Source organism: Uranotaenia lowii, chromosome 3 (genome assembly GCF_029784155.1).
Source record: "Uranotaenia lowii strain MFRU-FL chromosome 3, ASM2978415v1, whole genome shotgun sequence".
Taxonomy (NCBI): Eukaryota; Metazoa; Arthropoda; class Insecta; order Diptera; family Culicidae; genus Uranotaenia; species Uranotaenia lowii.
Window position 1 is genome coordinate 224,851,315 of NC_073693.1, and position 25,711 is coordinate 224,877,025.

At 35.0% G+C, this 25,711-nt stretch overlaps 2 protein-coding genes across 2 annotated transcripts; one reads left to right on the top strand and one right to left on the bottom strand.

The window, feature by feature from the left end:
• The first annotated feature begins 2,159 nt into the window (after nucleotides 1-2,159).
• Nucleotides 2,160-11,171, top strand: LOC129757101 (histidine-rich glycoprotein-like). Its single transcript, XM_055754230.1, has 3 exons — nucleotides 2,160-2,294; nucleotides 2,438-2,668; nucleotides 10,676-11,171. The coding sequence occupies exons 1-3, from the start codon at nucleotides 2,280-2,282 to the stop codon at nucleotides 10,868-10,870; spliced, it is 441 nt and encodes a 146-aa protein (XP_055610205.1). The 5' UTR covers nucleotides 2,160-2,279; the 3' UTR covers nucleotides 10,871-11,171.
• A 2,126-nt stretch (nucleotides 11,172-13,297) lies between these two features.
• On the bottom strand, nucleotides 13,298-14,241 carry LOC129756895 (uncharacterized). Its single transcript, XM_055753943.1, has 2 exons — nucleotides 14,144-14,241; nucleotides 13,298-14,029 (listed from the first exon to the last, which is right to left on the bottom strand). The coding sequence occupies exon 2, from the start codon at nucleotides 14,013-14,015 to the stop codon at nucleotides 13,431-13,433; it is 585 nt and encodes a 194-aa protein (XP_055609918.1). The 5' UTR covers nucleotides 14,016-14,029; nucleotides 14,144-14,241; the 3' UTR covers nucleotides 13,298-13,430.
• Nucleotides 14,242-25,711: the final 11,470 nt, after the last annotated feature.

Here is a 25,711-nt window from a genome sequence, read left to right on the forward strand (position 1 = left end):
CTTCATATTTAAATGGCGCTTGATAAAACTTCAGTTAAGTACATTTTTACATTTTAAACAAAATGTTTCCGATCTACCTCTGTAGAAAACATATTATTCATATTTGTGTTATCAATATGATTCAAAAATAACCTGGCAAAATGGGTTAATAAATTTTATGTAAACTCTTTGCTTTCTGCATATTTTTCAATGTCCACAAAGTGTCATACCATTAATTCATTAGCACCAGAACTAAATTTATATTTTTTAAACAACAAATGCTACCTTCATTAAAACGAACTAAATATGGAAGTATTTTTGCAAATCTTTCAATTGGTTTTGATTCGATTGAAAATACCAATCCGTGTCACATCTAGCCATCATTTATTTGCACATGCTGTGTACAATTGAGCAAGAAAAAACACATCTAGGTTGCATATTGCCCCCACGTGCATAAGAAATATAGGTACTTGGGTGAGAATCAGGTGCCTAATTGTTAAATTTTTTCAGCGATCAATGAACAGTATGTTTTGGTTACTATCCACTTGCAACGACGTTTGCTTGACCATAGAGACGAAAAACAAACCCCTCAAAGAAAGAAAAACTCTAAAAATGGATGCCATGACTTTTGAATTTCAGATTTTGGCAAAAAAATGTATAGGTATGTTTTATTCGATCGGAAAAATGTCAATCTGTGTCACATCTAGGCGTCATTCAAACCATGTGCTGTACAAATGGTCGGGATTCGACCAGATCGAACTGAACGCCATCAGCAGTTTTCCGAAGCACTTGAGTTGAATGTACAAATATTTTCAATTTTGGACAAAACCTGTAAAACTTATCAACCAGAATCAATAGTTTACAACCCAAGGAACACATCCCAGTGAATTAATTTACTTGTTTTTCTTTCGAAAATTAATTACATGAATTTTAAAAACTGCAGTTTAAAAATTTTCTAATGGCGTTCAGTTCGGTCTGGTCGAAGCCAGGCCAAATAAGCTAGGAATCAAGTAAAAAAAAAATCACATCAAGGCTTCATATCGCCATCCCTTGCATTGAAAATATGCTTGGTTGAGAAATACGCGCCAAAATATACCCACTGATCAGTATGCTATGCCATGGTTACTATACTCGCGCGCGACGTTGGCTCGCGACCGACGCCTCGACCATAGAGACGAAAAACAAACCGCCCAAAGGAAAAAAAAATCTCAAGAAAATGGATGTCATGACTTTAATTTGTTTCGAAAAACTACAAATTTTGTATGGAAGCCCCCCCTCCCTTAAGTCGGATGGAGTTTTGACTATTACAGAAACCATCCCCGGCCTCAAAAACCCTCAGATGCCAGTTTTGACGATGATCGGTTCAGTAGTTTCCGAGTCTATAGGGAACAGACAGACAGACAAACATTCATTTTTATATATATAGATTAGATATTAAAACATTTGGAGAATTTTATAAAGTGATTTCCGAAATAGCACGTAAACCTAATTGAAATTCGAACTTTGATTTTGAATTTTCAAATTCCGCCGTTTATCAGTTTTCAATGGAGAAAATTCGTTTCATCGCCTCAGGTTCGTAAGGCATCATAATTGCCTCAATTTCAAAATCGATTGCCAGTAATTACCCGACCAACGATCGAAGACGCATGGACCCAATCCAGTGGGACCCCAGAATTCCAGCCTCCATGCATGCCTGCATGCATGCAAAACATATGGGAAACAATCAACCGGTCTGCCAATCAAAAGGTTTGGAAAGAATTGGACCGAGTGAAATGCGTGATCGAGTGCCGCGATTCCAAAACATTCTCATAAGCTCGGTTTGCCGGTTTAAGTTGAGCAGCAAAAAATTGAGAGAAGTAAAAAACAAAAACTCCGACGCTCCACTAGGTTGTTAACGTGTCTACAAGTTTGGAGAACTTTTTTTCAAGTTTCAAACACTTGAATAAACTTCTCTTCTTCGTACTTTTTTTCGCCCGCTCGCCGTGCGTGGCTTCAAACGAACCTCTTTTTCCCTAGGTTCATTCAAAACAAAACCCGGCCGCCGAAGTTTATTCGGGAGCTTAGCTTACACTTTCAGACCTCAAATATCACACTCACTTTGTTCGGTTTCTTGGGTTGGCTCAATCGAAGTGGGGGCCGGCACTATAAAGTTTAATACGGTAGCAAACCAACGGTCATAGACAAAACGTCATTCGAGTGCAGTGTGTGGGCTTCCATTGTTAAAACAGTTTGTTGATCCTTGTTCCAAAGAAGTTCTGTTCAGAAGTGACTGTGACCTGTAAGGTTCGAGATCAATCAAAATGCTACGATCAATTGTGAGTGGAATTTACCATGTTCTAAGTGTTGGGAGTTTTACTCTAAGAGGGAAATAATTTCCTAAAGGACTGTTTTCTAAGGACTCCCAAGAATCCCTATCCCTAATATCAAGTGAATGATTGTGGTCTATTCATCTATACAGATTTTTGTGACCCTGTTTGCGGCGTGTTTTGGAGGCTACATTCAGGCGCGCCACGACGATGAGGAGGTGGCAGAAACTGAGCATCATCACAACATCGAACACAAACATGCCACCTCGCATCAGAGCTTCAAGTTCCATCACTTTCACGCTGTGCCGGTCTACGTCAAAAAGGAGGATCAGCACTTCCTGAAGCACCCGATCGAGGTGTCCGGCGTTAAGCACAATCTCAAGGTAGGTTGGGGGGTCAAAGCTACCTGTTAAAGTCTGGGTGTAGTGACAGTACTTTCACTGATGAAGTACTTTTACAGAATTAAGTGTTGAGTGTAAGATTTTCGATTCTTTTCTTCAATTTTCGATTCAATTTCTGTGAAGCATAAAAAAATGTGTAAGAAATTGTTTGCATGATGTCCAGCGTCAGCATTTCCAATCACCATATCTTTTTGGAAAAATTTAGCAACTCGCACTCTATTACATTTTCTGACAGCGTGTAACTTCAAGTTTCTATGCTCCTAAAATAAGAACGATACTTGAACCCGTAGATGAACTAGAAGCATTTTCGTCGGAGTAAAAAAAACGCGATATTTTTTAAGTTAGGGGAGACTTGATCCTTTATTCAGGAAGCCCTAATCCAAGGGAAAAATCAAACAAAACCCCAAGATAGAATGTTTATTGACTATTTTGGTCATGTTTGTTCTCATTTCACAATCTATAATTGTCAGAAAAAAAAATCTATAGCTTATTCTCAACCCTTAAGACATTGCATACTTACGGGCGCAATTTTTTTATAAACTAGAGAAAATCAATTATTTTAGCCCTTTTCTTCAGATAATTGATGGATGAATATTAGCTATTGGATAAATATTAGTAATCTCGTAATCAGTAATGACCACGATCCATTGAGAAGAAGAATATACCGGGATCATTTGTACCCATATATTAGGGATCAAAAACAACATCAACATTTTAGAAAAAAAATTCTGAAAAAAGTTGGGATTTTTCCATCGCTTTGAAAATATTGTATTTTGAAGTTCATTTTACACTCGAAAGATTGATGTATTGGAATAATTATTTTTGTTATAATATTTCCATGTTAGGAACATTTTAAAATTATGAAAAAAGATCTTCAGGTCACATTTTGTGAAATTTTTCAAACAAAGTTCAATAACCCAAAAACTTATTTTGTTAAAATTTTTTGAGCTTCAACCATTGCTGTTTTGTTGACATTTAACACATTTTTCTAGAACATTTGATCTTTGTACGACATTCCAGTTTGGAGATATAGCTAAGAAATCAAGTATCCCCAGGGATCAAGTATCCTCATTCTCCCCTACTATTTTTTCCGCACTGACAAATTTCTCATGCCACATCAACCATATTGATCTCATAGAGACGAGTTAGCAGTAGATGCGGCGTTTTGTAGATGCTGGATACATCCGTTTCGTTCCGTTCCGTTCCATTTCGACCATTAGCGAAAAGAAGCTCTTAAACAGTGGTTTTCAAAGTGGTCCCTACCGCCTTTTGGGGGGCGTTGAGAGCTTCCATGGGAGCGGTGAGCTCAACTTTTAAATTTTGTGGGCGTTAGAAGAGCTCAAGGGGCGGTGAGGTCATATTAACACATTCAGGACCGCCAAGAAAAAATATTTTGTATAGAAATGCCCGGATTTGGCCGACCCGGATACGTTTAGAAAAAATTCTCAAAATTTTAGGTGCTAGAAAATTTCTTGAAAATGTACGATTTTTCAGTTTTTTCGTTTATCGTTTGTTTCAAATTGGTTACTTTTTCATTCGTTTAAGTTCAAATAAAATTAAAAATCTCGTATGTATATCAATGAAAATCAAGTTTCAAAAGCATCGTGTCGTGTTTTTTACGAATCTCAATTCAGAGATTCACTTAAACACGTCTGTCGTTCACAAGAATAGATCAATGATTGACTTTGTTTTGTTGGTTTGTCTAGTGTTGCCAAAATAGCAAACGTTGTCATAGAAATTTATTTTATTTTATTTATTTTCAGTGTTGCCAAACACAACTAGGTATTATTTTATTTTATTTTTCATTAAATTTGATTTATTTTCTGCATATACTTTATCTCATCTCTACATTTCTTCTCACCTCTATTCTCTATTAAAACTTTTTATTGTTTTTTTACAAAATTTTATTTACCCAATATCCTTAATTTTTATTCCATATTCCACTAGACTGAGTCGATTTGGGGTCATTTTTGAATTTCTCAAACCCTGGGTTCAAAAAAGTTTCGCTTTGGTCAAAAACTCATCCTAGATTTTTTAGTAGAATTTTTAAGTTACGTTTACATGAGTAAATTTAAACTTTTAGGTTTCTATGGGAAAATTGAATATTTTGTACTTAAAAATCAACATCATTTTTGTTTTTTTCTGTGTAACCGAGCCTGCTTATAGTTTTTTAGCCAATTCATAAAATTCCTAGGGGAAATTTTCCGCTGAACAACTTTGTCCAAGACCGTTACTTCGTATCTTATTAGGAAAAAAAGTTATTAGCTGTTTAACAGGGGTATGTCTTTTCGCATTGATTAACAACAAATTCAACTGACATCACTGCTTGAGCCTGGCGAAGTATCGTATGAAAAGTAGTCACGCAATACCTTGCTACACACAAAAAAAAAGCATAGTAAAATTACTAAATCCGTGGTTTAAACGAACAACAGGCGACCATATTTTTGAGTCAAATATGTTTTGTTGTTTATAAAACCTTACGCATAGCTATTTTACCATGTGCTCAATTTGGCTGCGCATAGTAAATTCGACTGCGTTTTAGTAAAATTATCAATGAAATGATGCATTCCCAAGCAACCAAAAGTCGCGTTTTTACTTAACTCCGAACTCCGAAGTTCACATTTGGCTGAAAAAATGTTTTACGGGAACTTCAGGTGACTCTTGTCGCGTAAAAGTTACTCAGGAACTTCTATCGCCCTTTGAAAGGATAAACTATCGATAACGGAACTTCTAAGCGCATTCAATAGAACTACTTTCAAGAAGGTCGATAACGTTCGCGTAACATTCTAAAACGTACCATTAAGATACTTGAAGGTGTTTTGAAGAACCTATATGGGAATACTAAGCGACATGTCAAAAATGTCTTTCAAGAAGGTCGATAACGTTCGCGTAACATCCTAAAACGCGCCATTAAGATACTTGAAGGTGTTTTAAAGAACCTATATGGGAATTCTAAGCGACATGTCAAAACTGTCTGTCAATTTCTTGTCATGGTATTTGTTTTGTTTATATCTGTACTGATATTTACCAAAGGAATTCAAGATTTTTTCGAATTTTTCTTATAAATGTTAAGATATTCGAATAAATTTTTGATGATGCGAATTATTGTTATTATTCATATTGTGTACTGAAAGTCCTTCAAACGACATAAGGAACAAACTATTGACCAACCTATTCAATCATCTCAAATGATATTGAGTTTAAATACTAATTATTACAATGGCAATGATCTATTGCTGGATTGGTCGAGAGGCTGGTGAGTTTCATCGCAATCTAGAGAGCAGCGGTTCAATTCCCTAGGCGTGTAAGCAGATTTTGTAATCAAAACAATATAATTAAAACCAATGAGATAGACCATGATAGACCGGCAACCTAGCAATCTGACATCTGGTTGTCAGAACAATCTGTCAATCGGATTTTTTTTTCGGCGCGTAGAAGTTTCTTGACATTCTCTTAGAAGCTGAATAGCGTTCTCTTCAGCCACGTAAACGAACTTGAAAGTAGCTTTAAGAACTTAAATTTTGGGCTGATTAGCATTCCCTTCAGACACAAACGAGAGCTGATTAAGCTTCTGTGGAACCTTTTTAAGGGAATTCTGGTTGCTTGGGTTGTTTTACTTCGTCCCTAGTAAAATTAATATGTTTCATGATGAAACTAGTATGTGTTATGATAAAGATAAGAAGGAGCGAGGAGCTTGATTTAAATAGTAAAATTACTATGTATGTTTGTTTGTTTATTTGCATGCATGCATTATGACATTATTTGAAACATGAAAATTCACACTTCCGACACACGTCGGTCAATGTTAGTGTGTTCTCCCGATGCTCTGGAATGATTTTCAAAGTTATGTAACTATAAAGCAGCTCAAAATTAATTTTTTTTACAAACGGGTTTGATGATTAATGATCCTGAATTAGTGTAAACAACAAGAATGTTTACCATAGTAAAATTATCATACGCACTTATGTTTTTGAGTCAAATATGTTTTGTTCTCAAAAGTACGATGTTCGTAGTATTTTGTTGATATGAATCGGTGCCACAATGTCAAAATTACTATGCGGACGGTAGTTGTGATAGAAAATATGATGAAATAATCATGACCATAGTATTTTCGACCACAAGCATTGAGAGTTATCGAAAATTACCAGGTACATAGTAATTTCAATATTGTTTCATGCGCACTTTCACAAAATCGATGTTAAACTTTTCGTGGTTGAAAATACTATAGCGCTGAAATGGTAAAATTATCATGACAGCGTCTTTGGGATGACCACTCAATTTTTTTCCGTGTAGGCACCCTGCAGTGATGTCAATTGAATTTGTTGTTAATCAATTCTAAAAGACATACCCCCATTAAACAGCTAATAACTTTTTCTGCTAATAAGATACGAGGTTACAGTCTTCGACAAAGTTGTTCAGCGGATGATTTCGTTTAGGAATTTGATTAATTGGCACAAAATCTATCAGCTGGCCCGGTTCCACAGACAAAAAAAATGATGTTGATTTTTCAGTACAAAATATTCAATTTTCCCATACAAACAAAAAAGTTCAAATTTACTCATGTAAACGTTACTTCAAAATTTTGCAAAAAATGATGGATGAGTTTTGGACCAAGACGAAACTTTTTAGACCCCAGGGTTTGAGAAATTCAAAAATGACCCCAAATCGACTCAGTCTAATATTCCACATCTTCATTCTCCATCCTAAAAATTTTATTTGATTTCTGCTTATCCATCATCTCATCTCTACTTTCCTTCTCAACTCTATTCTTTATTAATCAAAAAAGCCTTCCCAATTTGTGCTTTTCCTGGCGCTCTGCTTTTATTAACCAGAGCCGGAACAATTCGCAAAAAAAAACATTCTCAGCAACAGCTTTCTCAAACTGTGCTTTTCTTGTCACTCTGTCTCTGTTTACCAGAGCCGGGATAATTCGATAGTATTTTTAGAAAAAGCCTACCCAACCAGAAGACTTATTCAAAACAAACAATCAGCAGCAGTAGCCTTGAAAATCCAAATCAAATTAAAAAATCAGAAGCAGCAGCCTTAAAAATCTGTGCTTCGTATGCCAATTCTGTCTTTTTCCACCAAAAGGCCTAATCAAAACAAACAATCAGCAACAGCAGCCTTAAAAATCTGTACTTCCTTACCCATCTCCGTTTTTTTTTTCATCGGAAGGCCCAATTGAAGCAGTTAATCAACAACAGCAGCCTTAAAAATCTGCGCTTCCAAAGCCAATTCCATCTTTTTCTACCGAAAGGCTTAATCAAAGCAAACAATCAGCTAAAGCTGCCTGAAAATCTGCGCTTCAAAACCCATTCCGTCTTTTTCCACAATGTGGCCAAATCTAAACAAACAAGCAGCAGCCTTAAAAATCTGCACTTCCTAAGCCGATTCCGTCTTTTTTAACCGGATGGCCAAATCATAACAAACAATCAGCCGCAACAGTCCTAAAAATCTGTGCTTCCAAAGCCATTCCGTTTTTATCCACCTAAAGGCCAAATCAATATAAACAATCAGCAGAAGTTGCCTGGAAATCTGCGCTTCCAAATCCATTTCGCCTTTTTTCACCGGAAAGCCAAATCATAACAAAGATAACAAAGCAAATTCGTCTTATTCCACCGGAAGGCCAAATCAAAACAATCAGTAGCAGCAGCCTTAAATATCGGCGCTTCCTAAGCCGATTCTGTCTTATTCCACCGGAAGACTAAATCAAAACAATCAGCAGCAGCAGCCTTAAATATCTGCGCTTCTAAAGCCAATCCGTCCGATAGAATAGGAAGGCCAAATCAAAACAATCAGCAGCAGCAGCCTTAAATATCTGCGCTTTTATAGCCAATACGTCTTATTCCACCGAACGACTAAATAAAAACAATCAGCAGCAGCAACCATAAATATCTGCGCTTCTAACGCCAATTCCGCCTTATTCCACCGGAAGGCGAAATCAAAATAATCAGCAGCAGCAGTCTGAAATATCTGCGCTTTTGAAGCCAATCCGTATTATTCCACCGGAAGGCCAAATCAAAACAATCAGCAGTAGCAACCTTACCAACCACGCCATTGTCGTGATTTTACGAATCTTAATTCAGAGATTCACTTGGACACGCTCACAAGAATAGATCAATGACTGACTTTGTTTTGTTTGTTTGTCTAGTGTTGCCAAAATAGCAAACGTTGTTATAGAATTTTTTTTTTCATTTTATTTATCTTCAGTATTGTCGAACACAATTATTGTTTTATTTTATTTTTCATTAAATTTGATTTATTTTCTTCATATCCTTCATCTCATCCCTACACATCGTACCTCAGAATCTGATTTTGTTAATCTTATTTCAGAACAAAGTTTTATTTAGAAATAACCAGAGAGGTTTGATAGAGAGATAACCAGAAATGATAATTAGAATTGAATTTAAGAATTGATAATAATAATACGATATTCCTGAATCACTAATTCAGTAAAATATTTCCGAATAATATTGAAGTATCAGAGTTTTACAATCAATTTCAAATTCCTCACAACTTTATTTCCGTTCTTTTAAATTGGCTTATTTTCGAAAACAACAATTGCAAAAAAAAACTTTTCCTATTTTGGTAGATTGCAATCTTTTGATGTTTACTTTATCATTTAGAAATACTTATTACAAACTTAATTAAAATAAGAGGTTTTGTTTAATTATTTTTTCATTACTTCTTCAGTTAAAATAAATAAACATTGAAAAATGTATATAACGTTTTCTGAATTTAAAAAATAGTTTTGATTTTCTCTCTCTCTGGTTCCAAATAGAAAAATCTTTTTTATTTCGTTGTTGGGTGTTCAATGCATAATTTGAACTATTATTTTTTTTAATAATTAAAACTATCTTTAAAAAAGTGTGTTCTATTCTATTTAATCCCTTTGAGAAGATTTTTATCATATTGATAATTTCACAAAAAATAATTTGACAATCTTGCTTTACAAAAGGCTAGGACTCCCATATTCTTATGCTTTGGCTCTTACCATTGCAACTTATATTGAAATGTCACCTTAATAATGGAAGATGGAAGTTTAGAAATACTTTTATTTTAGAATTTGTTAACCAGTTCATCCACCGAAATATTTCAGTTCAAAGAATTAATAAAATAACATTTTCAAGAAATTGAATTGCTGTAAGCTAGCAGTGTCCTTTAAACTTTTAATTCTGAAAAATGCTTACAATTTGTAGCACTCGTAAACAAACAACCAATAATTTAAAAAAAAAGCTATGAATCAGTTTAAGTATATTTAAAAAAAATAGAATAAAAATGTCTTAAGTGTGTTTAAAATACAACCGAAAATGTATTGAAAACCAATTTCTTTGGCACCTGGGATATTGTAATTTATGAAAATAAAATATAAATAAATGCCTTCAACGATAAAGTAGAACAAAAGTTGATTGTGGTCTACCTAAACTTTTGTGAATTTTTCAGCGGATGATCAATTGGGATTTACAGGGTTAAATAAAATCAGTTTTGGAAAAGGTTGTTTTTTGCTATGTGGCAGAACATAGGAATTGTGTAATATATACCTCAAGATTATTCGTTTGTTTCTGTCTGCCATATCCTTACATTGCATTCGGCTAAGACATAGAGAATTAAGACAATTAATTTTTTTTTTTTTTCAAATAAAAACCATGCTGCGTCCTTTATAACGATTCTAAATTTAATGCACATTAATTTTTTTTAAATCACTCAAAAATACAAGTGCGTCCCATACACCGGCTTTTTTCCCGAAATTGTACACCGGTGCGTCTTATACACCGTTAAATACGGTATTTTAAATAGGTATGGAAATTTCGACTGATTAACATTATACATTCAGGCGTTTTCTAACAGTATCCACATTCAGAATTTCACACAGCGAAGGCATGAACTCATGCCTATATTCCAATGTATCGTTAATTAATTGGTCAATACAAGATTGACTCTTGACTCTTTCTGTTTATTTATTGATTCCTACTCTTTCCTATCCACCAGCTGGTACATCCGGAAACCGAACACAACCATAACCACGGACTGACGCTGGAGAACCACAGCGAGTTCGACGACAAACTGCACGGAGGGCACAGCTTCGATTTGGGCCACGCTGGAACGGAACACGTGTCGCATGATTTTGACCATCACGATTTCGAACATCACTACGGCCATGGAGCGGAACACGAGGAGAGCTAGACTGGACCTTCCGGATCGCTTCCGGTCAGAAACATAGCGGGGCTTGGCCAACATCGATTGGCTGTGGAACCCCTAAAACATGTATTCTTGTGATATAGTCAGTTACTCGATAAGTATTGTTTCTTTAATTGTTATCATTGGATTATTTCCATTATTGTTATTGCATGAGCTAGCATGACTACACCCAGCTTTTTTCTCTTATTTCGCGCGAAATAGTTAAGTTATAAAAATCGAACTGTTTTTCTTCATTGTCATTTGTTATCCGTATACCAGCAATCACCTTCATATGAAAAGTGATAAATTATTTCACAATCAAAAACATGCTTTATTATTTGAAATCCGAAATTCAACTTGAAATTTTTGACTTATCATCGAAGAGGATGCCATTCGTTTATTTAAACCTATATATCTTTATAAATTCAAGAATCTTTCATCATATGAATTAGAAAAAGTTTTTTTTTTTATTTCTTACTCTTGAACTATTGATTTTTTCAAATGTTGAACTTTTTTTTTCAAACTTTTCTTAATCAAAATGTTTCAAATGTTGAACTTTTTTTTTTCAAACTTTTCTTAATAAAAAATTTAAAACCTTCAGAATTTTCAATTTGTATATTTTGGAACTTTCAAAATTTTCAATCATGCATAGAATATTTAAACTTTTTAGCTTTGAAATTTGTATGTGTAAACATTGAAACATTTGAGCCTTTTATCTTTGAACTGTTGGATTCTAAACATTTTACTTTAAAAATCAAACCTACGAAAAATCCAAAAAGAGGAAAACGAAAGTAAGTACATATTACCTATATATAAAATAACATTCAAACTTTAAAATTAAAACTGCATTTCCAGATGTATTATCTATTTCTTAATAGTCATTTTAAACTTCCAATGTGAACATAAAGAAAAAAAAAGTCAAGAATATTTTTCACTTTTTAAACAAGGGTTAGAGAAACTTAAAAACTAAATATCACGTGTTGCAAAGTGTATGAGTGTATGAGTAAATAAAAGTAAAAGAACATTGAGTGGAAATTTAAAAACTAACAATTTCAAAATTTTGCAAATTCAATCTGAAATAACAAATCAGAAATCTGAAGAAAAAAAAATGCAATATGCAACCTACAATCTGAATCAGAAATTTGAAATCTGAAATCCGAAATCTGAAATCTGAAATCTGAAATCTGAAATCTGAAATCTGAAATCTGAAATCTGAAATCTGAAATTTGAAATCTGAAATTTGAAATCTGAAATCTGAAATCTGAAATCTGAAATCTGAAATCTGACATCTGAAATCTGAAATCTGAAATCTGAAATCTGAAATCTAAAATCTGAAATCTGAAATCTGAAATCTGAAATCTGAAATCTGAAATCTGAAATCTGAAATCTGAAATCTGAAATCTGAAATCTGAAATCTGAAATCTGAAATCTGAAATCTGAAATCTGAAATCTGAAATCTGAAATCTGAAATCTGAAATCTGAAATCTGAAATCTGAAATCTGAAATCTGAAATCTGAAATCTGAAATCTGAAATCTGAAATCTGAAATCTGAAATCTGAAATCTGAAATCTGAAATCTGAAATCTGAAATCTGAAATCTGGAATCTGAAATCTGAAATCTGAAATCTGAATCTGAAAACTGATATCTGAAATCTGAAATCTGAAATCTGAAATCTGAAATCTGAAATCTGAAATCTGAATCTGAAGTCTGAAATCTGAAATCTGAAATCTGAAATCTGAAATCTGAAATCTGAAATCTGAAATCTGAAATCTGAAATCTGAAATCTGAATCTGAAAACTGATATCTGAAATCTGAAATCTGAAATCTGAAATCTGAAATCTGAAATCTGAAACCTGAAATCTGAAATCTGAAATCTGAAATCTGAATCTGAAATCTGAATCTGAAATCTGAATCTGAAATCTGAATATGAAATCTGAATCTGAAATCTGAATTTGAAATCTGAAATCTTTTTAAGATAAGTAACCACCGTTTAATTGATTCTTAAATTTTAGGTCCGGCATTTCGGTGAAAGTATTCTGCGAGGAAAACTTATTAAAGTACACCATAATTTAATCTCATTATTTAGAAGAGGTAGGCCGGAATAGAGTTTACCCTGGGGTGTACGTTAAAAAGTTTACCTCGCAAAATGCTCTTTCGCTCTTTTCAACTTCTATAAAAACTTCTTCTAACTATTCTATCCATCTTTACCAATTTTCAATTCTAATAATTTAGCCAGAGCTAAAATTTACGTATCTGAAATCGGAATCTGAAATTTGAATCTGAAATCTGAATCTGAATCTGAAAACTGAATCTCAAATCTGAAATCTGAATCTGAATCTGAAATCTGGATCTTTAAATCTTTAAAACCAATCGGAGGTCCGTATTGGTAAATTGAACCATACAACTAGAATAAAAAAATTTAATTAACAATAATTTACGGGATCATGTATTTATTATTTTTATAGAGTTTCATCAAATATAATCTTACATAATTTTGCCTTGCATGCTCTGCCTAAATGATCATATTATGGAATAAATATTTTTTGTGTTCCCTAAAAATCACACTTCAAACATCTTTATCCTGCTTCTTGCGCTCCTTCAATCGTTCCTCCAGACTGTCCAATCGATCGGTCATCGCCTTCAGGGAATCCTTGATACCGGTTTGAATCTCACTGTAACGTTGCATCGCAATCACCAAACTCTCCTCGAGCAATTCGTTGGCCTGTTTCTGTTCGGCCATTGAGCCAGTCATGGTCTTCAACTGGTCGCTAACATCCGGCAGATTCCGAAAGTACTCTGCCCCCAGGGTTGGCTCCAAAGCTTTGATTTTTTGCAGCGTTTCGAACGTGCCAGCCAAATCATTGGCCACAGTATTGATGTAAGTTTCCTTCGCCTTGATATCCTGCTTTTCGTCTAGATAGGCGGGATCCAGATAGGTTTCCAGCTCATCGGTTCGCTCGAAAGCCTTCAGAATGTGATCCCGTGGACTGCCTTCCGCCAGATGGCCGGTGCTAGCCGAAGGTAGGAAAGATGCTGCCGAAAGGACTGATTCGGTTAGATTTTCTCCCGACTTCTCGGTGCTACCGGGAGTCGGTCCCAGCAACTCATTCAGATGGTCAATCCTCTTGGCAATCACGTCCAATGAATCCATATTGTTTATGATAACTTAAAACAACATCAAATGAAAATCATGACATCATAGGCATTAAGGCAAGGGGATTGGAATTCAAATTTGAAACTTCGAAGAACAGATTTCATATAAATGCAAAATCAACTTACCCGGAAAAATACGGAAAATCCTATGAAAATTCACACCCCTTCAAATAGTTTCCGATGATGTTATGCTTTTTACAGAAATGCTCGCAAATTTACTGATGATGACTACGAATTATGATGACGATGATTCCGAACAACATGACGTTTATGTTTACAATGATTTTTAATGACGATCGAATTTTGGAAAGATTGTGGAGAAGAAAGAGTGGAATTGAAAACTAGAAGCAGTTTTGTTGAAAGTGGAACTAGCGTTTCAAATTTGTATTCAAATTGATTTTTGTTTGCAATAGAAATAACATCTTATGACAATCACAGCCAAATAAATAACATTTACTAATATGTATCAAATTATAAAATAATTTCAAATTTTGAATTTTCTATCCTATGAATTCTTTAATCATTCAAGCGTCGCGGCGCTGTATATTTTTCCGTGTATGAACCACTCAAGAAAAAAATATTGCCAGTAAAATCAATAAGTCAATATTTTGATGAAGTTCTATAATGGATATTAGGTAATGAGTAATAGATATTGTCTTCTCCAAATTTTGTGTTCAGCTTCCAAATACGAAAAAATATAGTTTTATGTAAAGCCTTTTTTAAATTTTCATATTATGTTAAATAATTTCTACCTAAATTTCCAATTTTGAATCTGTATAAAAATGTTCTAAATCCTGTACTCTGAATTTTGAAACTGAAATTTAAGTCTGCATTCTGAAAACCTGAATCTGAATTCCGACTCAGAATTTCCAATCTAAGCTCAGTATCAGAATTCCTTTACTTAAATAAGAAGAACCAGAGTTAAATTATCGATTAAATTAAAACTTTAAAATCTGTATTCTGGATGATTGAATCTACAATCAAAATCTGAAATTGATAATCTAAATCTGAAAGAGGAAGCTGAAATCTAAATCTGCAATCTAAAATCTTAATTCGAAATGTGAATTTCAAGTTCTTACTCATAATTTTTTATTTGATTGCAAAATCTATATTTCTAATTATAATTTAGGGAAAAATTACTACAATGTGATTTAATTCCTAAGAACAACTAAATCCAAATATGAATTTAGAATTCAAACCTGAATGCTGACTTCGATCTTTAAATTAACAAAATCCGAATTAAAACCTCCAAATATTTAAAACTTTTGCCTACCAGCCATTTCAAATATTGGCCTCGCGACGCCTCACATATAATCGAAAAGTACGCAGCAGCGTTGCCAGATTGAAAACCGCTCAAGTCCGTAGATTTCACGAAAATCGAAAAATGTACTGTTTTCGGCTAAATAAAACTTGATGACCTTTTTTTTTTTTTTGGTCGTCAGGTAGAATTTTCATTTATCCGCAGAATCCCTTGAATTTATTCGATAATCCGTAGAAAATCCGTAGGAAATGCTGAAAATCCGTAGATTTGAAGCACCGATCCGTAGCTCCGTAGAAATGGTCAAAATCCGTAGAACTACGGAGAAATCCGTAGATCTGGCAAGGCTGGTACGCAGCCACTTCGTTGGCGCCGCATCTGTCAAACGCAACGACGGACGGCGTCGTCGTCCTTTCGCGTGCGTCCGTTTTCTTCGTGCGCTTCAGTTCGCGTAGTGCTGTCGTTCGGTTTGGTCGTGTTTTGTCTTTCCCAGTGTAGAGAATCCGCTAAAAACCTGCACGCGTTTCGGACCGGACCTCTCCTTGCGTTTCCCGCCCGCGACATATCGACAAGCTGCAACGGTTTGCGCGACACTGTGTGCGTGTGTTCTTTCTCAGCTCAGCCATCATTACAGCAATCATCAGCGCCGCTGATCGAAGCGAATGGTGTTTTATTGCGTATTGCATGAAAATTTGTCAGCTTGCGGTTTTCTGTGTTTGTGCGCGCTGTTGCCCCCAGTTTCGTGTTTGTGTTTTTGAAAGTGTCTCGATAGATCTTTGGCGAGCGTAGAAAAATATGATGTTATGATGTGATTTTTAAAGGGTGGAAATAGAATTAAAACAAGGAGTACGCCTGATCTCGAAGTTATCGGGTTGAATATGATTGTTGTGCCGGATAAAAAAGTGTAGAGTGAATTGTTTTTTGTGTATTATTGTGATCTGTGGTCTGAACAACCTAGCCATTGAAAAGGTGGGAAGTAATGTGCAGCAATTTGTCGATTGTCCTTTGGCACCAATTCAAACAGCGATGGGAAAGTCAAAGTTTCCCGGCAAACCGTCGCGTTTGGTGAACAAAAAGCGCGTTTCTGTGGTGTCTGGAAATGGAAGCAGCAGCAGCAGTGGGAATGGATTATTGCCTAGCCCTTTCGGCGGCAGCAGCAGCAGCGATGAGGATATTAACCATCAGCAGCAACAGCAGGAAAATTCGTCGACGGAAAGTTTGAATCAATCACCAACACACAGCCAGCAGAGGCAAAATCAGCAGCAGCCGTCATCGAAACAACCAACATCGACGACGACGACGGCGGCGACGTCGTCGTTGTTAGACAATGAAGAAATTGATCAAGATGGCGATGATGATGTTAGTAAGGTGAGTATCCTTTTCGCCCATTCACCTTTTCGATTCTTCGTTGGGGGAATTCCTCCCGGATCAACCAGAAAGAACATTATTTTATTATACAATCTTTGTTTGATTTAATTTTTCCCAAATGAAAACTTGATTTCCTCCCTCGATTTGCATTCGTTGTGCTACTTTTATGGCCTAGAAAATTGCGGAATTTTTGCTAGCCTGTGGAGGAGGAGGAAGAGGTGAAAAACATGACAACGGCGAGCATATCGGCTGCTGCTCAGCTACATATGCATGTTTGAAAGTATCATCAGGGGCAAAATTTTCCTCAATGACTTAAAACACAACCACTGTGTGGGAACAGCTCTGAAATCTGAAATTGTGAATAAGTTTTCCGAAAGAAAAATGTTCAGCTGGCTTCTGATAGACGAGCTTTGATATTCTAAATTGATATGTATTAAAATTGGTAATTGGCTTCAAAAATACAACATACCTCTATGTATTTAACTATCTCATTCTTTAATGGATTTCAATGTGATCTTCTTATGTTTATGAAATTTAATTTTCCCTCTATTTTCACAAACTCAAATTCCGGAAAAGTAGAAAGTTTTATAAAAAATGATTTTTTAACTTTTACTAATTAAAAAATATTATTTACAAAAAAATATATATAAATATTTACATTTTAAAATCTACCGTACCCTAATACCGTATTCGTTTTCACCACCCGAAAGTGTTGCACCATCCACGCTGAAAACGAGCATGAATCGAGTTTTGCACTCACCTTTGTTGGTGTGCGTGAAATCGGTAGTGTCAACAGAAAACATCAAGCTGTCAAAATACAGCTGGTATCTGTTTTCGTTTGACTTCGAAAATTGAAATGAAATTGACTTTAGTTGATCTTTGTCTTTTAAATAATATGAAACTTTTAGCATGAATTTATATATTATGTTGAATTGTGAAGATTTCAGATTTATTTTGCTTGGTAGATTCGCCTCTGGCTCTGATGATAACTGCAATACCGGATGATTCTGGGCGGTCTATGCTTGCTGCTGCTGCTAGACTGCAGTTACCCCAGCTTGAAAGTTCCGGTATTTTGAACGTTTATTCCTCGCAAATCTCATCTTCGTTCGAGTACCTATTTCCGTTTTCAGATTACAAAAAAATTCTTGGAAGTCAAAATGGCGAACTCGGATCGCGGAAGTCTGGGGAGAAAGTTTTGCTAACAGACCGAAACGAACGAAATTCAAGCTCCCAATGCGGGTGTAGTCTCGAACTACCGTTTTTGAAGGGCAACGGGTGGGAATCCGGGACTTGGCGCAACCGAGCATCGTCGCCCAAAGGCACAGCTCGAAGCTGGCTTGTAGCAGAGTAGCTTCGATGCAGCTGAACGCTGTGGAGACCAACTTATAGGACCCTCCCGAACAAGAAAACTTTTCGGTTTGGACGATTCTACCAAATCTTTGGGTTGGCCTTTTTGCACTCGGATTTGCTGCTCTTTTCCGGCATCGCCTGGAACCGATTGCAGCAAGCCTTCTGGGCACATTTCTTTTTGGGAGCGTTGTTTGCTTTGGAACGTGCCATCTAGGTGAAATTCTCCGCCTCTGTTGGAAACGGCACTGGTATTGAATCCGGAACAAGTTTCCGTTCTTCGGGATAATAAAGAGAAAAAAACAGCTCGAACGCAATTTTGCGGTATAGAAATAAACCAACCAGCTGATATTTGTTTACATCGGGAAGCACGTGCTGTCGAAATTCATGATAGTATTGGTGAGAGCGCAAGCAACACCGAATATTTTCAGAGTGTTCCACCGTCCACTTTATGGTGCACTACCAGTGGACTACTCTTCGTGAAAACGAGCATGAAAACAGCAAAAAGTGCACTACCGGTAGTGCCCCGGTGCACCACCACTTGAAAACGAATTCTCTATAAGTTGCAATGGGTTAACGGCTGTGGTGTGTATGTTTGTGAAAATGATAGATCAAACCATCATTTTCCTGACAGTGTCGTTACACACAATCTTATTAAACATGGTGTCATAATATGGCCTAAATTAGAAGAGGAGCTGGACATCTTTATTTAGTTTAAATTCAGCAGTAGGTTCAAAGATGTCTATTTTTTTCATGATCCATGTTGATAAGATGAATGGGAGTTGAAACACTTGCCCTCCCTTCCGCAGAACAATCGCAACATTTGGTAGTGAAAGTATCACAATTTACCATAATAAAAGTTGATACTTTCAATAGGGCATAATTCGTTTGGTTAGGTAGTTAGTTGGTTTAGTCTTATAGAATTAAAAATAGAGAAAACGTGTGCTTGTAATGGATGTTAGGTGAAGGTTATGGTATTCGCCTCCCCAATGCTCTAGTAAGTGTGTATTTGCGGTTTATGAATTTCGTTGGCTTATTCTTAAATCAAGCATTTTACAAGAACTAGAGGCTCATTGGATGGAAATGCTGTTGTTGAAAAATGTTATATTTCATTTGGTTAGACGTTTTTTGCTTTTTATTTAATTATTCACTTTTAGCAGATCTTTACGTTTTTCGGTTAGGTTTGAAATTCATCTATGGAAGTAGATAATAGAATGTACGGTTTTGAAGAATAACAATGAGTAGGTAGTCCAAACCACTGATCTCGGGCATTTTAAATAGGCACACGATATATATTAAAATAGAACCCCTATGTAGACTTAGCATAGTTTGTCAGAGAGGCTGACCAGAATAAGTGATTATGTTTTAGAAGAACAGCATTGTGCATTTCCAGTACTTTTGATAAGTAGACGATATCGATCAAGATATTAAAGCTAGATTATTACTGGTTTGAGCTAGGCTTCATATTATATATTGAAAGATAAAATGAACTAATATCCTATTTTTCTTTTCTTTTTTTCTCTTTTTTTTTCTTTTTTTTTTATTTCTTTGCATGTGACCTTCCGATGATGACGAACGAGCCCTTCAAGCCATATCCTCTCAACATTGGACCCCTAAGATGGCTTCGAATCCCAAGGATTTAATGAACACCTATAACAGTGTTTTATAACATGGTGAGAGCGTTCTAATTTATTTTATTGTTTTAAATTATATATAAATACTGTAGTTAGTTTCGTTGGGATTAATTAAGCGACCTGTCTCAAACCGCCAACGTATTTCCTCCAACTGGTATCATGAGGGGTTTGTTCACTATCTTGTTCTGCTTTAAGTTCATATTCATCCGAAGTGGACTTAAGGAAGTGCAAGATGGTATAGCCAACGTCTCAAGATCGCTTACTATTCTAAGCTGCCTACTCTAAACTTTTATTTCCCTGACCCCTCTACCCACATTTCCTTTTCCGCGTCAGCTTCTCACAGCTATTTAAACGCCACAAAAAAAAAAAAAATATTTACATTTTAAAATCTATTTTCGTGATTTTTTTTTATTTCGTACCAAAACAACAACGTTAAAATAACATTGTTGTTAAAACAATAACAAGTTTATTTTTAAAAAAAATCATGCCAAATGAAAAAACAGCAATAAACCCCTAAATATTCATTTAAAATAACAGAATTCATCATTTCAAATTACTTGAGATTAATCCAATGAAAACATAAATTTAAATTTATCTATATTAATTTTTGATAAAATTTTAAATGCAAAACACTTGTCGAAATTACATATTTACTTTTTTCTCATAGTCTGAGCTTGTGAATCTTTTAATTGCTTAATGTCGAATATGGGTGGTATGTTTTTTTTTCATTTCTGAAAACAAAAATTAATGATTTTTTTGTATGTCTATTATTGAACTCAACGATCTTATTGTTTTTCAAGTTATAAATTTGATTACCGATCATTAAATATTTGAAATTTTCGATTGTTGTTGTCTAAAGCCAAAAGCATTTTTTTTTTTCATTTTTATCATGTATAATTTTTTGCCCTTTTAAACGCTGAAAAAGATCGGACTTCTATTTAAGGATTTAACAACGTTTTCAATTAAATTTTTGTGTAAGGCTCTGTGGAACAGTGATATTTTTTAAACCTTTTGGAATGTTATTATTTATAATTACACACTTCTTTGGAATATAAACTTTTGGATAAAAGTTTATCAGCCCAAAACAACGCTCTGAATGAACTGAAGCTCTTAAAAAATAATTTAAATCATATTTCTCAGATATTCTCTAAAAACCCATCTTCTGAAAACTTGTTGAGGTGAACAAATATTATTGAAAACAATCAATTTCTTGTTAAATTTTCATATCATATAAATTTTATCGATGAAACATTCATTTATTTTTATATTTTTTTCTAAATATCATTTTTATTTTTATTCTTTATTGTAGAGCTTCAGAATATTTCAAAATGCTAAATATTTTCAATATTCTTATAATGTTGATCATTCAAAATTTTTAGTAAAATCTGTTCATAAAATTAAATCTTGCGTGAGCTTTCATTACGTCGTATGAAACATCTTAAGAATTCACAGAAAACGGCTGCAAAAGTTATCAAAACAACTTTAAAATTTATTTGTATTTCACATATAGAATATGTTGTCCAGGCTATAAATATTCTAGATGGAAAGAAGTTTCCACTAGTTTATGTCAGTTTTTGTATTTTTTCTTAATAAAACTGTTCGTTCATACGACGTAATGAAAGATCACGCGAAAAATGTAGAAAAATAGTTATAAATTGGGTAAATTTTGATTGTTTTTTTCTAAAATTTTCAGTTTTTAGTTACTGAGACTCTGTGAGTTTTTAGTACAAATACAAAGAGTGCCTTGAGGTAGTCGCCTAAGATCGTCGCTTCTTGATCTGTAAATCTCTCTCTTGGATGCTTTTGTACTGATCAACATTGCCGAATTTGTTTTTTTTTTGTAATGGGCTCTCAGGCCTATTTGGGTTCTTTCTTCACCACATACGCTTCTTAAGGAGTCGGAGGGACTTTTAATCTTCTGCATAAATGTGCTAAACACTAGCTGACCCGGTAAACTTCGTTTTATCTTTTACTTAATAAATCGTTTGAAAATGTTTAACTTTATCTACACGTCTTTAACTTCTTGGTGCTCGTGAATCAATTTTCATTTATATCGTCATAAAATTGTTTGAGTTGTGTCCCATTTCAGGTTGATTTGTATCGAAGCCCCCCTTCCATAAAAAGTGAGATTCTCGAAACTATTATACAAACCATCTCTAACCCAAAAAACCCTCGGATTCCAAGTTTCATATCATTCCGACAAATGTTACAAAGAAAACGCCTCCATTATTATTTTATAAGATAGCTAGAGGAGATGATTTTGTATGAGAGCGTCCTTTCCATAAACAGTGAGTGTCTTGAAACTGTTCTACAAACCATCTCTGACCCGGAAAACCCTCGGATACCAAATTTCACTTCATTCAGAAAGTCCGTTGATACGTGATGGTTTAAAAAAAACGCCTCCATTTTTATAGTTATAAGATTATTTGTTTAATTTATGTACTACGTGTTCGTCTTACTCCCGCGTATGTCCATCACCGTACAGTTTTCTATCTGATTGTCAGATCTTCATCACTTTGATATGATCCTTTTTAAGGATTAGTTTTCGCATCAAATTTTCTGTTTGATATATTGTATTGTCAGTTTTTTAAGGCTGTGCGATCTAACATTGTGAAAAATATCATAGTAGGTTTGGATAAAATGTCAAAGAAAATATATATTATACATTGTGCATCCGAATTATTAATTTGTATTTTTTATCCGTCCGGAAACTGTAAGATAGGTTACCACAAAGGCTAATCCACATTAGGAGACAGTTCGTCTCGAGACAGTCTCAGCGTCTGCCATTCGGAAGATCCTGAGACTGTCTCAGGTTTCCAACAATAACAACAGACGACAATACAAACTCATAACAAAAATCGCAGTTCAAGTTGCCTAGTGTGGACTAAGCTTTTAAACTATTCAACTTTGAACTGTCTTTGATGCTCATCGGTGAATCATTATAGTCCATCTTACAGTATATCTTCAATCCGTTGTAGAAAATAGATCGTTAGGTCATCTCTTTTTTCGTGTTTTGCCATCTAAAATCTAGAGAGCTTGCTTTGTATTGTATCTGTGGATGTCGATTCCGTACTGCCGACCATCCAGATAACAAGTTGGTAACATTCCTTTCTTAATTTTGAATATACATTCCCACGATTTACATTCACTCCATAACAGTTCACACGAAGCCATGGTGACGGATATGGAAATTAGAGCATTGGAAGTATCCATACTTTGGTCAAACTACGGTGATTCCGTGCACCCATGGTGGATTATCAACATACAAAAATTAATCTGTTGTATGTAACCCTCTGCTTAACTGACAACTATTGCAGCATATCAAACATTAAAGCACTAGGAGTATATCGGTTGCATCGTATCACCACCAGGGTTGGTAAATTTCGCCCGTCACGCTTGACCCGACTAGTTTTTTTTTCATCAAACGACCGGCACCTTACTCAATTGACGGAGCCTCACTACTCGCATGACGGATAAAGCACGACAACAATCAACATTTCTCCGTCATGCGACTGGCGAAGCTCCTACACATCCTCGATCGGCTGCTGCCGGCAGGTACAACTAATTGAACGACTTGCTGGCAGAGAGCAACAATAGCAATAAAAAACTGAAAACGGGCTTGCTGGCAAGAGCAACAATAATAATAAATGCGTTTCTTTTTCGTCTTCGGTCGTCTTCGGCTTGCTGGCAGGAGTAACAATAATAATAAATGCGTCTCTTTTTCGTCATCGGTCGTTGAAATGCGATTTCTTGACTAGGTTATTATTTTAGCTTCAAATGACTGGGGAATGAATGACTGGCAAACGAATTGACTGGTCGTTAAGGAACAGTCAAATGATTTTGAAGGACCATTTTACCGTTGACCGTTGAATTATGCCAACCCTGATCACCACTCTTATTATCTTGTTTGGAATTCTTTGCAGCCGTTTTGTCTGCGTATCGGATGCATGAAGCAATAGACTGAGTCGTTTTGGGGCCATTTTTGAAATTCTCAAACCCTGGGGTCTTAAGTAACGTTTACATGAGTAAATTTGAACTTTTAGGTTTGTATGGGAAAATTGAATATTTTGTACTGAAAAATCAACATCATTTTCGTTTCTTTTGTGAAAACGATCCTACTAATAGTTTTCGTGCCATTTTATAAATTCTTTAAAGGCAATTTTCCGCTGCACAACTTTGTCCAATAACATAACTTCGTATCTTTTTTGACAAAAAAGTTATTAGCTGTTTAACTTAAAAACAATTAATTCAATTGACACCACTGCTTGTTCTCCACGAAGTATTGCATGAAAAGTGGTCATGCAATATCCCGCTAGACACCCAGCAGTGATGTCAATTGAATTTATTGTTTATCAATGCCAAAAGATATACACCTGTTAAACAGCTAATAACTTTTTTGTCTTAAAATATACGAAGTTATGATCAGGCTTGGCAAAAGTCATCGTCATGAGGCGTGAAGCTGTGACTGTGATGCCTCTTGGTCCGTCAAACTCAATTGACTGTTCCTTAACGACCAGTCACTTCGTTTGCCAGTCATTCATTCCCCAGTCATTTGAAGCTAAATAATAACCTAGTCAAGTAATCGCATTCAAACGACCGATGACGAAAAAGAAACGCATTTATTATTATTGTTGCTCCTGCCAGCAAGCCGAAGACGATCGAAGAGGAACAAAAAAAGCATTTATTATTTTTGTAGCTCCTGCCAGCAAGCTCGTTTTCAGTTTTTTATTGCTATTGTTGCTCTCTGCCAGCAAGTCGTTCAATTAGTTTTACCTGCCGTCAGCAGCCGATCGAAGTGTGAAGAGATTTGCCAGTCACTCTCAGGAGAAATTTTGACCATGTGTAGGAGCTTCGCCAGTCGATGATGGAGAAATGTTGATTGTTGTCGTGCTTTATCCGTCATGCGAGTAGTGAGGCTCCGTCAATTGAGAACAGTGCCAGTCTATTGATGAAACAAAACTAGTCGGGTCAAGCGTGACGGGCGAAATTTACCATCACTGGTTATGATATCCGAAAAAGTTGTTCAGCGGAAAATTTCCTTTAGAGAGTTTATTAATTGGAACGAAAACCATTAGCAGGCTCGGTTCCACAGAAGAAACAAAAATGATTTTGATTTTTCAGTACAAAATATTCAATTTTCCCATACAAACCGAAAAGTTCGAATTTACTCATGTAAACGTTACTTGAAAATTCTGCAAAAAAATCATGGATGAGTTTTGGACCAACCCGATCAGGAGGGAAAAACTAAATTACATCAAGATGAGATATTTTGATACTTATTTTTTTTCCTATCTAAATGAGTTATTATTCAGTACTCGTAGGATGTTAAAACATCTCAAATTATATCAAAAAATCTGTACGATCATAGCTTAATTATATCAATTTTAGATATGCTCCTTTCAAGATTATATCTCGTTCAGATAGCATAGTTTGATATTAGGCAGAACAAAATCTATCGAAATTATAACTTATCAAGATATGAGTGCTTCGAGAAAAATTTCTAGTGGAATGTCAATAAACCACATTATTTGCTAAAACCATGTTCCATATTTGGTTTCCCAAAAATTTAATTCAATTTTATGGAACTGTTGAGCGAAACTCATTAATGTACGGTTTGGGCCGTTGACTTCGATGTCCGTGTTTCATAAAATGTTGTACGTATATCAAAATAATCATTTTATTTTAGGACAATTCGAAAAAAATCTTTATCATTGAGAATGAGCTCAACCCCATTCAATCTGATCAAGATTGAAGAAACTTTAAATCGAAATATTTGAGTACTTAATTATAACAGAATCAGATGTAAATTTCTTGGTGAGATACGTTTGAGTTATTATTTTGATATGCTCTTCTGATCATGAAAACAAAGCTTTTAAGAGCCCAGGGTTTGAGAAATTCAAAATTGACCCCAAGTCGACTCAGTCTAATGAAGCAATATTTTAGCACAATAATCAAATTTCACGTAGATTATTTTCAACTTCATATTGCATTACAATCTTCTTAATAGTACAGTCGATGTGAGCTACATAATTTAGCTTTTCTTCGATTTGTACTCCCAGGTATTTAACTTGACGTACACTTTCAATA

Bases quoted from the DNA above. Each gene is read 5' to 3' on its own strand.
- LOC129757101 (XM_055754230.1), top strand. The intron at 2,669-10,675 runs GTAGGTTGGGGG...CCTATCCACCAG, and splicing joins GCGTTAAGCACAATCTCAAG to CTGGTACATCCGGAAACCGA.
- LOC129756895 (XM_055753943.1), bottom strand. From the start codon at position 14,015: ATGGATTCATTGGACGTGATTGCCAAGAGGATTGACCATCTGAATGAG.